Source organism: Geospiza fortis, unplaced genomic scaffold, assembly GCF_000277835.1.
Source record: "Geospiza fortis unplaced genomic scaffold, GeoFor_1.0 scaffold186, whole genome shotgun sequence".
NCBI lineage: Eukaryota > Metazoa > Chordata > Aves > Passeriformes > Thraupidae > Geospiza > Geospiza fortis.
In genome coordinates this window covers 3961048-3978252 of record NW_005054331.1, presented here as the reverse complement: position 1 = coordinate 3978252, position 17205 = coordinate 3961048, and the positions used below count along the sequence as shown (strand labels likewise).

Sequence of the window (17205 nt, the reverse complement as noted above, 5' to 3'; positions counted from 1 at the left end):
GGGAAAAAGGAAAACCTGAATTTTGGATCATACTCCAAGAGGTACTCAAAACACAGAATTTCACACTGCCCTGTACAACAGCATGTCTTGCACATGTGGATGCAGAAAAGGACACTCTGGAGTTAGAAGTTCCTCTAGGCTAAACCAACCCAAAACTTGTACAGCATTGAGTTCTTTATACTGTACAGTTGTTCCAGTGAAGACGCTGGCACAGTCAAACTTCTCCCACTCCATCCATATACCCAAGTCTTTTGAAAAGCTTGCCAAAGTTTCAAGTAAAGAAGCTATTAGATCAAGCATCAGCTTAAAGACCAGTCTGTTTTTTGTTAATCTGTTATCTAAGATATGTAGTGAAACAACAAGGCAGCAGCAATTTAGACATTGGCCACAAGTTCGTTTGCTTAAACTTAGGCAAAAATCCAAATGTTTTTCTCATCTGTAATTTGGACAAGCCCGAACAATAATTTCTTTTAAGAACCCGTTTGCAAAGATAAGACTGCCTATAGCTCAAGTATATGCTTCTTCAGCAAAAATCCAGACCAAAACAAAAACCACATAGCTAGGCAGACTGAAGACATGCTTATGCATTCCAAAGGCAGAATGAAACATTTCTTTAGTAGAATACACTGAAGGCATCTCAAGCTAAAAAATTAATCCAGAATTTTTAAGTCTAAAGTTGCATACATGCATGTAAGAATGTGTCTGAATGTAGACTAGTTGGTCTGGCACAGATAACACCTTGTTGCCCACAAGGGAACTTTTCATTTTTTTTTAGAAAGAAGTTGACTGTATTTTAGGTGTTGGAGTTTCCCACCTCCTTTAGCCTTAAGCAGAATTGGCACACATGGATTCATCTTAGGTGGTTACAACACAAAAGCATCCGCAGCAATGAGAGTGCATAGAAACAGGCCTGTTGGCTTTGGAATCACTGCATACACTGAACACTTTCTGATGTCCTTTCACACAGCAAATCAGCAAAACTTACCAAATAACTACAAGAGCTAAATAATCAGAGCACTTTTGCATCCCTTAAGTGGAAGAAAGGCAAATTCAACAGTAAATAACTTAAGAATCTAAATGTTTCAACACCTGTATGCAAGCAAAAAAGACTAATGTTAACTTTACTTGAGGTGGGAAATGATGTTTGATGGTTTTTGCTGATTACTGTGTTCTCACTACTTCAGACATATTTTTCAAATAAAAATAGAATGGTTTTCATGTCATCCTGTTTTGTAAAATATGAGTGATTACTTACAGATCAGTTTATTTACATCAATTTGGTAATGTAAAAATGAAACCTCTAAATGACTCTCCAAAATAGTTAACTTAGTTCAAAGTCCATTTCTTCATATATTTCATTGCTAGCAATGCAGGACATTCCAAAGGTACCTGAGTTTTGTGAGCCTTAATTCACCTTCAGGATGCGGGGTTTTAACACTGAGATGTTAGAATTCATACTTTTGCTATGAATGGTAATTATACTACTTCATGTAAGTTAAAACCTTTAAGTATTATGTTTTCCAGTAATTCCAGTTGTTATGGGAGACAGTGTAACAAGACAATTTTAGACGACAGCTGGTTTGTATGGATCCGTGTGATAAGTAAAGTGAATTACAGACTCACAGGGTAAATCCTCTGGAAATCACTTCAGTCTCCTGAATGAGCCGTAGAGCTTTCCTCACGAGGTTAGTAAAGGCCCGGCTATTGGCCACTGTTTCTTCCAGCTGGATGCAGTGTTTTCGCAGGGACATTTGCAGCTTGGCTGTCCTCCACGTGCCCCACACTCTAGCGGCTGCATAGAGCAGCAGGGGCGCGCACAGCAGCCACGAGGATTCCTCCCACCACGAAGGGAACATGAGCAGCGCACTTACAAAGGCAAGGAACAGCGAGACATCCCTGCAAACAGAGACAGCAGCACCACCACACATTACTCAGGGCAACAGGTAGGAAAATGACCAAGTTTTCAATTACATTTGAGATTACAAGATCTTATTGTGGAGCTTTTATGTAAGTCCTGATGGGAGCTGTAAACACTAAAAACTACTCCTTGTGACAGGTTTAGATGAATATGTACATGATATTACTTGGCTGGTAAACTCTAAGGAAACCTTTCTTCAGCTTTTTTACAGCATGAGTAGGAGAGTAACGTATCACTTTGAAAGGTCAGTTTCCCTTACACACTTACATGATTTAAAAAAAATAGAAAAGAAAACTAAAAAAAGAAAAAACCTGACTACTCAGCATTATAAACCAGGGTGTGTAGGAACTGTAATATCTGTACTTCCAGGTTCAAGAGTACAGTAGGGAAGGGCATGTTTCTTTTGGTAGCAAATACCTCGGTTAGTGCCAGCTGTATTTTTTCTAGAGTCTGACTCATTTAACTTGGACATTAATGCACCACTAGTTTCTAACACAATTTTATAAAGATGGCTTGAATAATCTTTTAAAAAAACTGGCACCTTTTGAAAATCTGTAAAGAATAGATTTCCTAGTATCTCAGTTACTTCTCAAAAACATTTAAAAACCTTATAAAGTTATTTTCCTCTATAAAAATTCAACATAAATAAATAACTGCTAGAAAATACACCGTGTTTCATATATATTATTACATGGTTTTGTAAAATAATCACACTCTTCAGAGAGATGGATGGGATACCAGCTTCAAGGTGCATTACAACTATACTTTTCCAGAATATTTTCAATGAAAAACATTTTTTTCCTTCATCCCTTCAAGCTGTGTATCCTGCATTTAGGTTTGGAAGTACAGACTTGGAATATTTTTCCATTTCTAAAATAAGGCACAATCTCTGGCTTTCTATTTCCTGGACAGTTTTGCGGTCAAATTTCAACCAGCTTTACAAGTGTTAACTCTTTAAGGCTACTGGCTACCAATAGGTTTTAGTAAAAATCCAGGGTTAAAATATTCCAAATATGTAACTACCTCTGAAAGGGACAGACACACAGTCTCTAACTTCCTTGGTACATTAAAAAAACAAAAAGTACCACAAATAAAATAAATTAAATCACAACAATGAAAAACTAGAAGGGATTTAACAGCTCACTTTGTTCATTTTCAGCTACTGGTTGGTTGACCCAGATCATCATGGACAGGCCAAAGATGAAAATGGAGACTCCACAACCCATGTTGTGGCTATTCCAACTCCTAAGTATCCTTAGAGTTCAGAAGATTTCCCTCAAGTCCCAGTTTGAATCACTGGCAGATTAAATGCATTATTCTTCCTCATATCCTTCCCTTTTCTGAACAGAACAAATGATGACTGATCAGCACCTTGTACATATCATAACACTATTCCATCCCAGAGATATGCAGATCCTTTCCTGGAGTAGTACTGCATACCCAATTATTCATCACTTGGTATTTCTTAACTTGACTTTTCCTTCCCAAGTGTAGCAATAAACTTTTGTCTTTATTGGATTTTCTATCAATTTCAAGGTATTTCTCCAAGGTACTGTTGACCTCTGGTTAATGAAAACATAAACTTGATGTCATCTGGAAGTTGAACAACATTCACAAATTTTTTAAGTGTACTTTATAAGCTGAAAGTTAAAGAAACTGAATAATGCCAGGACCAGAAAAATCTGGTTCAAAAGTTCTCTTGTTTGACAGAGAGCATCAATATTGGCACAACTTAAACAGCTGAGGTGTGACTCTATAATAATTTTGTCTACTTTTTCACTATATATATGAGAAAATAGCACTGTCCCATATTATGTGATATTTTTTCCTACGGATTACCACATTTCCAAGCAAGACACTGTCAGAACCACCACTGGCATTGTTATTTTTTAAATACAGGTGGTAGCTGTTCAGATACTGCTGCCTCATACACAACACATTTTATAAAGACCACACCAAAACAAACACTTTTTAATTCAGTCTTCACACTCATGTCTCATTTTCAAAATCACCTCTAAATAGCTCCAGAAATTAATTAATTAATCAACTATGTTAGTTCCTCCTTATAGAATATATTAGTTAGGGAGTATTCATTCATGTTCATGTAGCTACGTCAGATTAAAATTCACTCTTTCAATAAAATGCACAGTGGAAAAAACATGCTTATACAAAAATCTGGGGACCAGAAGAATAAAGACCCAAGGACGTGAGAAAAAATATAGTTACTTTAATGTTGCATTTTATATCAAGAATGCACAATATATTTTTTGCTAGTTTCTCAGTGACTATAATGGTAGATATCCTCAATACAATACCAAATATTAGGAGTTGCTAGGGAGCGTAGCGTTGGAAGCTGTCTGTTTTCCTGTTGCTTACACTGCCCTGCAGACAGGATACTGGGGTCAAGGAATTCAATCAGTTCCACATCCTCCTGCAGCAGAACTTCCTGTTGCAGGATGGTACGGAGCGTGTCAAATCGAAATCCAACATCCTTACCACATACAAATGGGCAGGAGAAAAAACAGGCATTAGTAAAGAATATGTAAATTCTTAAAATTAAGTTAGCAGAACAAGAAAAACACCCACACACCCTACACTTCATTGACAACAATCTGTTCCCAGAGCAGGGAAATGTTTCAGATATATCGCAAGTAGCTACTTTTTTATTAAATTTGTTTAACCTTTAAAGCTCACACACTACCTAACAGTTCGGGCTTGCAGGATGCATCACACTGACTTTGTGATCTGACCCAGATAGTAACAATAACTGGAAACACACCACAGAGTATGCCAATTAAAAAAACAGAAAATACTTTTTTTTAAATGTCATGACATCATTTATATCACTAACAAACAAACAAAGAAAACTTAGAGAAAAAAGAGAGATACTGCTAATTGGTCAACAAATATCACTTGTGGACACTTAATAACAGCAGTGTTAGTGCACTGGATCAAAGCCCCAAGCCAAGGCAGGGGAATACCCTCCTGCAGGAATCTGTACCTTTCCGAAAGGAACTCCATCCAAACATGAAACAGCATGGGGCTCTGAAGCCCTCCCACCTACTGAACCTCAGGCAAGCTTTAGGGAGTTACATGGTTGCGAATTTGACACCGTTAGCATTTGCTGCTTTTGTCCCAACTATAGCTCTTGAAGACAAATATGGAGCTCATGAAGACAAATACAACCACCAGAGTAGCCCTCTGAAATTTTTATTTGTATACTGCACCAAACCATACTTACTTCAAGTAAAGAATGTCATAACAAAACCCGACAAACACTGAACATGTGCATCCCTGAATCTAGCTAATTACAGGAGAGAAAAAGAGAGTATGTCTGAAAAGTCTCTAATAGAAACTTTTAACACAAATGTGACATTTCACAGTACAAAATCTGTTTCATTCTGTCACTGACAGAATGAGATTCTTTATGAAACCATAAGATAGCTAGTTTAGAAATTTAATTCCATGCACAGATGTCACCTCAGATAACTTTCATTCTACTTTTAATGGAAAACATTTGTCTCAGGACTGTGTGCAAGAGGAAACTCTGCCCTCCTCCAACACATCCTGTGTCATTTCAGTACTCTGCTGGAGTATGCAGCAGGACAAATATGTTTTCCATGTTCTCCAGTTATGCCTCCATCTCAAGAAAGTAAGGCTAAAAATTGCTGTTAAGCTAATACCCTTGATTCATAGGGGAAGAGGGAGGAAGAAAAAAGTCAATCCAAGATCACTAATGAGAGATTTTAGCAGCAAATTATGTCCTCCTGAGATAAAGGAGAACTGAGATACAGCAGAACTCTGTGAGAAATGGAAAATTCTAACTTCTCATGTTGCTTAGTATTTTCTTTTGAAGCTCCATTTGAAGCCATCATCCCTACAACATGGTAGAAAAAAATAAATCAAAATTCTAATTCTGGAACAGTCTGAAGTGACATTTGCAAGCCATCCTAGGAGCATGAAGGAGCTGGATACAAGTCAAAGCAGATCTGAGACAAGCCCAGACTGGAAAGTGGTGCTACAGAGAAAGAGCAAACAAAGTTTGCTTTGCCTTTCTCAAAGGCAGAAGCCCTGTAGAGAGCAGTGTAGAAACAAAGAAGCCAGGATGGGTCCAGGGGCAGTAGAGCTGCACTGTAGTGGTGCTGTGCCTGAGCTAACAAGCTGAAACAGAGGGTGAAGCAATACACAGCTGAAGCTCTAGAACCTTCTGTCTCAGGTGGTCTCTACAAGGAACTAGGCTTCAACATAAGGACTTTCTCAGTCAGTGTCTCCCCACTGCCCTCCACCAAAGGGGTACCTACACTGCATTTAAACTCATTTCAGCTTTCAATAATTTCTTAAGTTTCTCACATATTTTATTATCTTCCAGCTTTTGAACATCTTTAACCTGGCTTCTGATACTGTTCCTGTCCTCTTGTGCCCAATTTGGCACAGTAACTGAAAACCAGAATTAGTATCATCTAAAGAATAAGTAACACTCGTAGAGCCAAAACCAACTATACAGACCAAAGATGATGTTCAGAGGATGAGATACAGAGGAGAGGAAGACCTGTGGATTAGGAAAGGAAATGGAAAAATAAAAAAAGTGATCACGTACCAGTCGGTGAAGTATGTCATCATTTTTCTTATACTGTGGAAAAGGAAACCAGCTTCTAAAAATCTCAACTAGTTTTGACAGGATGCCTTGCTGAAAGGAACAGAAATTATTCCAATTAAAAAAAACAAACCAAAAACCAAAGCCAAAGTTAAATAAATAACAGCAGACAAATCCTTTACTTCTGCATTTGATTTTCTTGTTAATTCAGACCCAAGTACCTGTAAGGAAGTTTCACTTACTGTGTCTGGCCTAACTTCAGAATGCACTAGGAGAACATCTGCTTCCTGTCAGTTTGCTTGTGAACAGGAGAATAAAATAAAACCTTCAGTAACCCCACCTATTTGGAGCATAATGGATTGTTATGCTGTTCTGTTAAAAATAACTACAGCTAAGATTATATTGATCTCAAGTTGGCAGCTACTGCATTGATATGAAAGACTTTCTCTCTCCTGGGGGATAAAAACCCAAAAGTTAAATGATTGGCAGGCTGAAGAGAAGTGAAAGACCAGAACAGGGACAACCTCTCCTCAGCAGCCCACTGCAGCCTGAGCACAATTCCAGAGGAGTTGTAAATAGAGACAGGAAGAGTGATGCTAAGAGGAGGAAATGCCCCCAAAACTCCCCGTCCACACCAGTGCGCACCACCAGGTACTTTGTCTCTATGTTGCTTCCCACACAACCTAAATCCACACTTTTATCTGAGCTGTAAATGTAACTTCAGATGCCACTAATAGAGGGACTCCCTCTCAATCATCACACATTCTACTCATGTATCTTCCTAAAACAAGATGCAGGACAGATTATAACTGAATGGATGCATGGTTTTGCTTAAGTCTGCAGCCATTCAATGAACAAAAAACCACAGCTTTTGACACACCATTCTATCTACTTTCCTCAGACTGAAGTGACAGGAAGGATTTTTCAAAATATTTAGTTATATATATTTCATGAATTCTGAGGCCCTGTCTCAGTCTTCAGACTGCTGACATGAAATACAATCAGGTAAAAAGTATGTCAAAAAAATTAATTGTGAAGTGCCTACATTTTGTGGCACTGTTTCAAAATAATAATAAAAAAACCTCATACAGATTCTAATAGCTCAATGTATAAAAAGTGACAGCTTCTTATTTTTCCATTTTTTGTTCCCCTCTTGTTTGTATTTTTCTTGGTTTTCCCTCCAACTACAAGTGGGAAATAGAAGAACAAACCCAAGCAACAGGAGCTCAGAGTTTTGTAGTTAACCTGTGATCAGCCTGGCAGCCTTCTGAAAGGCAGTGTGACCAGTCTGGTGCAGCCAGGCAGGGCAGAACAGCCTTAACATCAGGAACTGTCACCCTAAAGCCCTTGTGCTTCAACACATTTTGAAATAACTTATTTTGGTGCCCATTTAAGTAAGCTAACTCAAGCTTTTCTTAACAAATGTCTCATCTTTCTGTGTACAGTTAGAGTTTGAGATCTATGCCACAAGGAAGTGTTTTTAGGTCAGTGAAGAGGCAAACCAATAACAGGGATCTCATAATGATAGCTCTTCCCGAAACACTGACATCATTGTGGCTTAGCAGGAGGAGCTATCCCAGCAATTCACACTTAAGACTATGGAATAAATCCAAGCGATTGTATTTTGATGTTGCTCAAGGGCAATTACATAAGCCAGAAGAATGTCACTAACTGCAGCAAAAGATCATACTTCAAGTTTCTTGCAGAGCAGTGCAAAAGGAAATAAATTTTCTAATTACAATTTGTAGAAAATTGAAATTAAATGAACAAAGGTCTTGCTCTGCATTTGAATTTCAGACAGGTATTTCAGTGAAAAGTACTTTTCCCTGTACATTGAAAGCAGGGTCCAGAAAGAGTAATTCATTTCATTTAAGAATATGCCTCTTGAATCTTATCATTTTCAACTGCTTAGCCTTTGTAAGTCTTTGGATTTTTATAGTGAACATTAAAGCTACACCAAGGATAGTTTTACACTGCTACCACCTTACTAAACTAGACTGGAGTTACTGAAAAAACCTAGCATGCTACAAAAGCAACCTTTTAGTTTTTTCTCCATGGTTTAGTTTAAAAATAAAGATCTGAGCTTGCATAAACACTCAACAGGCAAGTCAGTGCTTGAAAATACAAAACAAGACAACCCACTGTCTTGGGCTGTGACCCAATACAGTACAGCAACACATTAAATTATTCACATCCTTGGAATAGAGTCTCACAGCTTGCATTCCCATTGGGAGTGTTACTGACAAGTAGAACTACTTTCACCAACACACAAGTCAGGTCATGTTGCCAGTGCTTCCAGAGTATTCTTACAGCTTTAGAACAACACTCAGTCAAACTCTCTGTAAACTAAATAACCAAGATGCATAACTCCTAACATTTAAAAAATATTAGCATAGTACATGCACATTTTAGGTAAATTAATTTGAATCTAAGCAATAATTCTAAGGACTATTTCTCTTTTATAGATAAATTCTTCAAAAGAAGCTAATGCTACACACTGAATACTTCGCATTAAGTGGGTGGGACAAAGGCAAAGGACTGGTCCCTCTGCCATCCTACATCAGGTCACCTGCACAGCTACTCAGGGCTAGCCCCAGCACAATTCTCAGAAGCTGCCTCCAGCACCAGCTCTGTTCTAATGACAAAGTATCATCATATCTAAGGTGGGACAAGGTGTGACAGTATAATCAATTGAAACATTCAGATATGCGCAGCAGTCTAGCAAAATGGCTGAAAAAGGAAAGATGTAAATGGGAAGTGATAAATTCTGTAAAGATCAAGCAGAAATACCCAAATGAGATTTAATTCCAGAAAACAAGTCTAGGAGCTCTTACTAACAGTGCTTTTGAGTATCAAGTGATCATGAGACCAGGACTATAGCTGTAACTTTCTCCAGAGATTGGCATAACCAGGAACACTACACCTGCAATTACTATGCTAAATCACATCTCCATAATCCCTCAGATGGGAGCTTGGCATTTCATCAGCCCCTAGAACACAACCTTAAAACACCTTTACAGCTTTTTAATTCACAGTTCATTAAGACCATATTCCAACTAAAAAAAAAAAAATACCAAAATACCACTACCAAAACTACATGTCCTGAGAAATTTTTAAGATGTTCTTCAAATTCAGCTGGTGCCTCTGCATTTCCTTAGGCCTGAACCATGTGCTCTGCTTGTCAGGACAGCAAGACATAACAGAAGTATTTGTATCAGTCACTAGGAACTGCTTTTTCTCCTCAGATTTGTTTTTTCAGTCTCTGAAGATCCCAAAGCAGACCTTTGCCGTGCCAAATTCTTGCTGCATGTCACCTGCTTTCAGCTGCACAGGGTTCCCACTTGACAGAACACAAGAGGAGGAAACAATCTCAACTCAAAAACAAGGCAAGACTTCAGCTTTTACATTTTTATTTTAATAAAGTGTTTAAGGCATTTGGAAACTTGCTTTTCAGAACAGAAGGAAAGTGATATACACATACTGGGAATCACTCAGTGTGGAACAGCATCTGCTCCCTGTAATCATAGTTACATCAAGCCTCAAGGAAGATCATTTTATATTAGGACTGTGGGTAGGTACATATTCAGAAGTCAGAAACCATTTATTTTCCAGACATTTTATCATTTCAGTAGACTAGGCCAGTGAAGGCCAAGAGAAGGAAAATGGTAACAGTCTCATGTAAAACTGAGGAAATGACTGGATAGGAATGCAAATTATTTGTCTGTATGTCATAAAAAAGTTGCAACAAAAGCCACAGATCCTCCTAAATCCAGTCTACTTTTCTAAATGTGTGGCCAGCTGCCTCTCCCTCATTTCTTTCCTGTTGAGACACCCTACCAAAATGAGACACAGAAATCAAATGACAAAAACAGACTTTCTAACATCAGGTTACAAAAGAAAAGTGTTAACTCTTCCCAACTGGAATTGCAGCAGGAGGAATCTCTGACAATTGATCACTAAAAATTACACACAGGTTTCTTCCTCATTTCTACTATGTATCCTTGTCTAGACAGAGATGAGACAATGTGAACATCACCCAGTGTTTGTAAGAAATGGACAGCCCATTTTCACACACCCACTCCCTTCTAGTTGCAAGGCAAACTATGAAAAATTACTTCTACATCTGACACAATACTGAAGGAATTGCTGCCAACACAATAAAATTAAGTGTAAAATGCTTGAGGGGAAGGGAGAGGAAAAAACCACAATACCTGAGGTTTTTAAAAGCAGTATATCTTAATACTTTTGAGGTTCTTAACCCCACAGCACTTTTGTATAAAATTCAGGGGAAATTATATACACAAACACAATATCATACTGATTTTTTGACTGCCACAAAAGTAACTATGCAAAATAATGTAGCTGACAGTCCATGCATTACTTCACAGTAACCAACAGAGTATCAACCAATGAAATGTCATCCTATTTTTTTAATTAACAGTGAACAAATGTAAATATTTAACAAAGAAACAAACAAACAAACACTTAATCAAAGTCTTCCTACACTAAGTCAGAATAGGTATCTTCAGTGTAAATGTACCACAAACCAGCCATTAACTTTAAAGAGAAAACATATTTTCAGGTGATTTCTTGAGGGTTATGGTGAGTGCCAGCTGACAACTTTGAAAAGCAAAAGTGATGGACCTAATATTTCCATGAATACTTTTAAAGGTAGCTTGAAATAAAGAAAATGGTGAGCTAAACCCCAATTTAAATTCAGCCTTGCTTTGTGACCAGTGATAGAAGCAATCATTATTAGAAATGCAATAGCTATCCACATCAACTGTCTCATACAAATTGGTTACTGCATTTCTATTGCCCAGAAATCCTCTTTCTTAATATGTTGTGTCACAGACAAAGCTATACTTAGCAACTGAATGCCTGGGAAGTGCTGGAAACTAGAAATATTCTGTTCTAGAAAATTACAGGTTCTATTCCCAGAACATCATGCTAAGCTAACATAATAAGATCCACTACATAAGACAATTTTCAACACTCAAAAAATTATTTATCAAAGCTTCTTGCTTCCCTAGCTTACGTAAGAGCAAAGAAACACTCCAAACTATACTGATTAACCACAACTTCCAGATATGATAACAGGCTGAGGTTCATTGTCTGGGGGTTTTTGCCTTTGTATTTTTAAATACAGGAAGTGATTTCTCTCTGTTCTGATTTCTCCTGTTTGTGAAGCAATGCAGTTCTCTTGTGAGAAGATAAATACTCAGCAACAGGAAACCGCTCACCTTCTGGGCAGCACGCACAGTCTGCTCCCTTTGGCTTTCTGCTGCTGCACATTGCTCTGCCTTCTGTGACACTGAGGAACATACTTCAAAATCTGTGTGTCCCAAATCCTGCAGATATTGGTACAGTGGGGAATTCTGAAAAGGCAGTTATAAAAAGAAAAAGGAGAAATAAAAACAGTGTTAAAAATCATTCTGTGTTTCCCACAAAACACCACTGTGAATTCAGCAACCACACAGCAAGCAATGAATGGACCGAGAAATGGAAAAAAAAATTAGAAAAAGGCTTCTGCTTTCTCCAAAGATGGTACTGGTCTGGTATTCTGGCTTTAAAAAAAATCTCACAGCACACAAACAAAAACCAACTCAAGTTTTTAAAACTGCTGCAAAACTAATGATTTACGGTCCTTAATAAAACAGAAAAAGTATGGAATTCTGATCACCAGAGAACAGTGATATTTAGAATGATAAGATATTTATCTATATAGATCTGTGAAATATCTTCCTGTTATCTGCACCAGGTATCTAGATTTACTTAACTCTTATTTTTCAGTTAACAACTACCTATATGGCAGTATGTAGGGCACATTTGATGAAAACAATACCTAGGATAACTCCAGTTCTACTCATGATATGTAAAGAGACTTCATTTTTAAGAGAAACTCTCAGCAATTTGTCTGATACAGCCCAGTTAAACAGAGATTAATTTTGAGCTCTGAAAATTTTTATTAATAAGCTTATGCAAACACTAGCCAACTGCATAGAAAGAACACCAACATCCTAATTTAACATACTATCAACCAAAATACTGTATATAAAAAGCAAAAACCTTACAGTAAATGATGCACAGTTGTGGAGGCCTGCAGAAATAACCACCTACAGAACACTTACCACTAATTGCTACACCGACTATCATTAACTTGCTGCTGCAAGTTGTGAAGGGGCCCACCTAATGCTGACTATGTACCAACACAGCCAAATCTCAAATGACTGCTTGCCATGAAATAAAACTTGGAAGCCAGCATGCATACCAGCTGAATAAATTTTTAACTTCAGGAATTTTTCTTAACCCTATCACCAGAGTGCTATTTTAATCCCTCTTATCTATTTAAGGCATGCAAAATCATACTTGTGTTTACTCTGTTTCAGTTACTCACAACAGATTCAGCATCCAGTCATTACATGAAACTTAAATATTCATACCAACTCACAGGTACAGACAATCACACTCACCCACAATAATAACAATGATTGTGCAAAACACTAGGATAGGTTAATGACTCATTTCCTTCTGAGAAATTTCCAGTGTGATGACACAATCCTAGATTTTCTCCAAGTACCCCTCTTCCATGGTTGAGTACTTTTTCAAAATGCATCCAACTCTAATTAAACTGTGCTGTTCTGGACCAGCTGTTTCTCTCCAAGTAGAACATGCTATTTTGCCAGAATTCCTTAATTAAAATGGAGGAGAAAACATAATAGACTAGAATACTTGTTTTACTTAAGACCCTGTGAAATTCACTTAATAACTTCAGGACAAAACTGAGAATATGCACAGATATGCATAACATTGTCTTAAAATGGCTTTCATACAGAGCCAGGCTGTGCACTGCCAACACACCTGGAACAACCTGAACACCTCCACACAAGAATTTTTAGGGTAGCATGGAATTCTCCCCATTTAGATGAAGGCACAGACAAAGCAGTGGGTAAACAGAGAATTTTTTCTTCAAAAATCATAGCTATAAGGCTTGCTCCAGGAACTTCAAGGAAATAATATCTAGGCTCTTGGCAAACCTGACCATCATCCTGACCATACCTGCACCTGCCATTATACAACACATGACTGCTCTTCACTTTATTGGCACTCACCAACATACAGACAGCTGGCAAAATAACCCAAAAATAAAAAGGAGTTTTTCTACTATTATCTCAGGGTGCACCTTTCTTTGGGGTCCATGATCAGATAATTTTTAAAAGTTGATCAAGAAAACTGCTCTATTGCTGTTTAGATTAGTTCCATTTCCTAACAAAAAAGGATGAAGGAAGGCAGAATGAGAGGTAGAGACAGACAGAGATTATCCACTGAAAATGAATTATCTAAAATTTGGAAAGCTATCACTAGTAAGTGCAATATGGCATGTAAGAATGCCCAATTCTTCTGGTTGCCTAGCTACATCACAATCTTCCATCTAACTGTAATTAGTAGATTTTCTACTCTTCAGAAGAAACAGTAAAAAATACACCATCTCTCCAAACATTAATGAAATTTCAGATTTCAGCCCCTAGCTAGGAAGAATAATTTTATTTGTTCTTGCAATTAAGGTAGAATATGGGCACCTTACTAGTTTTACATAAATCCCCTCTGACTAACTCTTAGAAGGCTTTTACATGGTCTTGTAATGGGTAAATTTACACTTTTTTATCCCTGTACAGAACTGGAAATCAGTTTTCTGACTATTAGCTTAGGAAATCAAAATTAATTAAAATTTATTGTGAATGTTATTCCTTTAATTAGATAATGGGGTTTATCTTTCAGTTGGGTCTTGTCTTTCAGTTTCTCAGAAAGCACTCAGGCTACAAAATCTTCCTCTAACAGATTTCTTTGGTTCCACATGCTTTGTCTGTTCCATTCTTCTGAAATATTATTAGCAGAACTAACCTGCATATTGGCAGAATCCTGAATTTTTATAAACTTCAATGACCAAGAGCTATGCTGTGACTAAAATTCCTTATGTAAGCAAAACCACCATTGTTCCCTGTTTCCGAATCCATTAGAAACATGCAAGATGTGGGTAAAGAAAGCAAGGAATAAGAATTGGGCTGAGGCCCTTCTGAAATTAGATTATTAGGAACCTTAACAAACCAATCACAAAAATCATCCATTAAGAGTGAGGTCTCTTGTGTAGCACAGCAGCTTCACATTTTACTTATAAAAATCTGAAGATTACACTCCTATTAGGAATACTACAGACGGCATACATACATTAGTCTATGCTAACATAAACCCACACTATTTATTTATTTATTGTATTTCATTTCCTACTGACCTGTCACTTGCAAAGCTGTGTGGTCTCTATAACTCATGGTTGCCTATAATCAAAGAGGAAAAAATGGAGGATGTCTCCACCAATCTAGAGATAATATCTCCCATGACATGTAAGTAATGTCTAGAAAATCCATTAATGGAATTTTTAAAAGTCAAAGGGTAGATTTTATGTGTGGACATTCATACAGAATTTCCAATATTATCAAGGAATCAGAAAATTATTAATTATGCTACTACACAATTGCAGTGTGATACCATTAAAAGATCCTATTTTGTATACTGTGTTTTAGTACAAGAGACAGAAGTACTACATGCTTACAAAGCATGTTTCATCCTCACAAAGCTCTAAAAGCAATAATTAAATCTCATAATGTGTCTTATGTATCACAAATTATAGCTCTAAGTTTTTAGCTTAGATCCTTACCCAAACCTCTCACTCCTAAAAGCCTTCTTTCCCATAAAAAAGATTGCAGACCTGCATATGTTCTTGAACATGCATTTCTAAATGTGAGAAAAGTTCCTTGACTTCAACTCATGCTGTTGTTCATCAGCACTGTCAGCTCAGCTGCTTTCACCTGCAAATATCATGATAATATAAAAAAAATACACTTCTTGGTTGGGGAAAATAGGAAGCCTTAGCCTTGTTTCCTCCCAACGTTTTTTGCCCAGAATTCCTACATTCCTTTTTATAACAGTCCAACATTAAAAAGGAAAAAAAAAACACAACAGCTTTTACATTTCTCCATGTGATATAAATGCTACACTTTTATTTCAAGAATTTCAGGATACACCAGAAAGTTTATCCTTGCAAGCAGTAATAGGTGGTAATAAAAAAAAATTAGACCTGTGAAAAAGCTTTTACATTGGAATGTAAGGTAAAGGGATAGCAAGTTTGTTTCAGTGGATGGCACAAAGAGGGAATTTTAAATACAAAATCTCATCTTCCTATTAATACAGCATATTATTCTAGAGGAATCTATTCCAAGTACTTCTGAATTTTTATTTTTAACCACTGTCAACTTAGATAATAAGTCGAGAGTAGTTAAAAGTAAAAATAAGAAAGTTAATCATTAGTATTACTCACTTTTGACAGTCAGGTTTGTTTTTTTATTTCTAGTTGTCTCTGGCAGAATGACATGGTAATGAATAATGCAAAAAGTAGAGAGGAAATTTTAAAAAATAATTAAGCTTATTATTATATTACCATCATACTATCAGTTACTGATAGGAAATATTACCTAAAGTAATTGATACCAAAACAAGGTTTTTCAGCAATATGCTTTATTTATTTCTAAAATTTCCTCCAAGTTGCTGCTGCTTCTGCTAAGTCATCTTCTGAGACACAGGAGACAGGGATTACATTTAGGGCCAGTGCATTTTTAAAAATTATGTTAATTGTCCAAAATGAGTGCTGGAAATGAAACAGCTCCAGAATAGACAGAAGACTAAAAGCCATTCTTCTTTGGTGTACTTTTTACAGATTATATATGAAAAAACTTGTTAACAAGTGAAGTGAGATAGTCAGAAACAGCTGATATACTGAGTAGGAACATAGTTTCTGAAAGTTTGAAGAATCAGAGTTTTCTATGGACTCAGCAGAGACCAACAAAAAAACCACTCATCTTTTTATGACTTTTCTAACTCATTACAGTAATACTGCAAAGTCATTCAGTTGTAACCATTTACAGTACAGGATAGGTTTATCTAAGCTTCCATTAACAGAATCAAGACAGAAAATCCTTTCCTCTTCATTCACAACTCCATGAGCATATTTATTTTACATCCATAGCGCTAAAAATTATTTCACTCACAAACATATGTTTAATTACAATTCTCCTTTTTTCATTGCTGAAAGTGGCTGAGACTCATTCTAAACCCAGGATATATTTTTCAGGATTAAAGAACAGTCCACTAAATTACTGTGGGTCTTTAACACTTCCCCAATGCTTATTTTAATAGGGCACTGACCTGGGTTAGAAAAAAACATCATCTAAACTGAAGACTGCAATTGTGTCTGCAATTATAAGACAGTAAAAATTTTAAAAAAATCAAAATCAAGGCACACACTAAAATATAATCAGACATAACATTGCCTATTACTATGTGATGGAAACGCTGTATTAATAGAAAATTCCTTAGCCTCAGAAAACAGTTGCTTTTGATAGATAAATACTCAAATACTTACATCTATTACAGCCTTGCAAGCACAGATACCACACTTAAATATTTGAGGCATTTTGAGAAAAACTTTGCATGCACATATCAGAGACTAAGACACTGTTAGCTTTTATAGCCTTGTTACAATAGCAGCTGAAAATCAAAGCCACACCCAATTATTTTTGCTGATGCATCATGAAGTAAATGACTCAGGATTTCTCCAATAAAGACAGGGGCTTCCCTCACC

The 17205-nt window shown here is 36.8% G+C and overlaps 1 protein-coding gene across 1 annotated transcript in view; it reads right to left on the bottom strand.

Annotated features, from left to right (window-relative positions):
- VEZT (vezatin, adherens junctions transmembrane protein) overlaps positions 1–12140 on the bottom strand; it is a 45029-nt gene extending 32889 nt beyond the window's left edge. The window contains exons 1-4 of the mRNA XM_014307276.2: positions 11756–12140; positions 6516–6601; positions 4234–4409; positions 1624–1896 (exon numbers count right to left, since the gene is read on the bottom strand). Of these exons, the coding sequence (XP_014162751.1) occupies positions 1624–1896; positions 4234–4409; positions 6516–6601; positions 11756–11837 (617 nt within the window). The 5' untranslated portion in view covers positions 11838–12140. The remainder of the gene's footprint in view (positions 1–1623; positions 1897–4233; positions 4410–6515; positions 6602–11755) is intronic.
- Positions 12141–17205: the final 5065 nt, after the last annotated feature.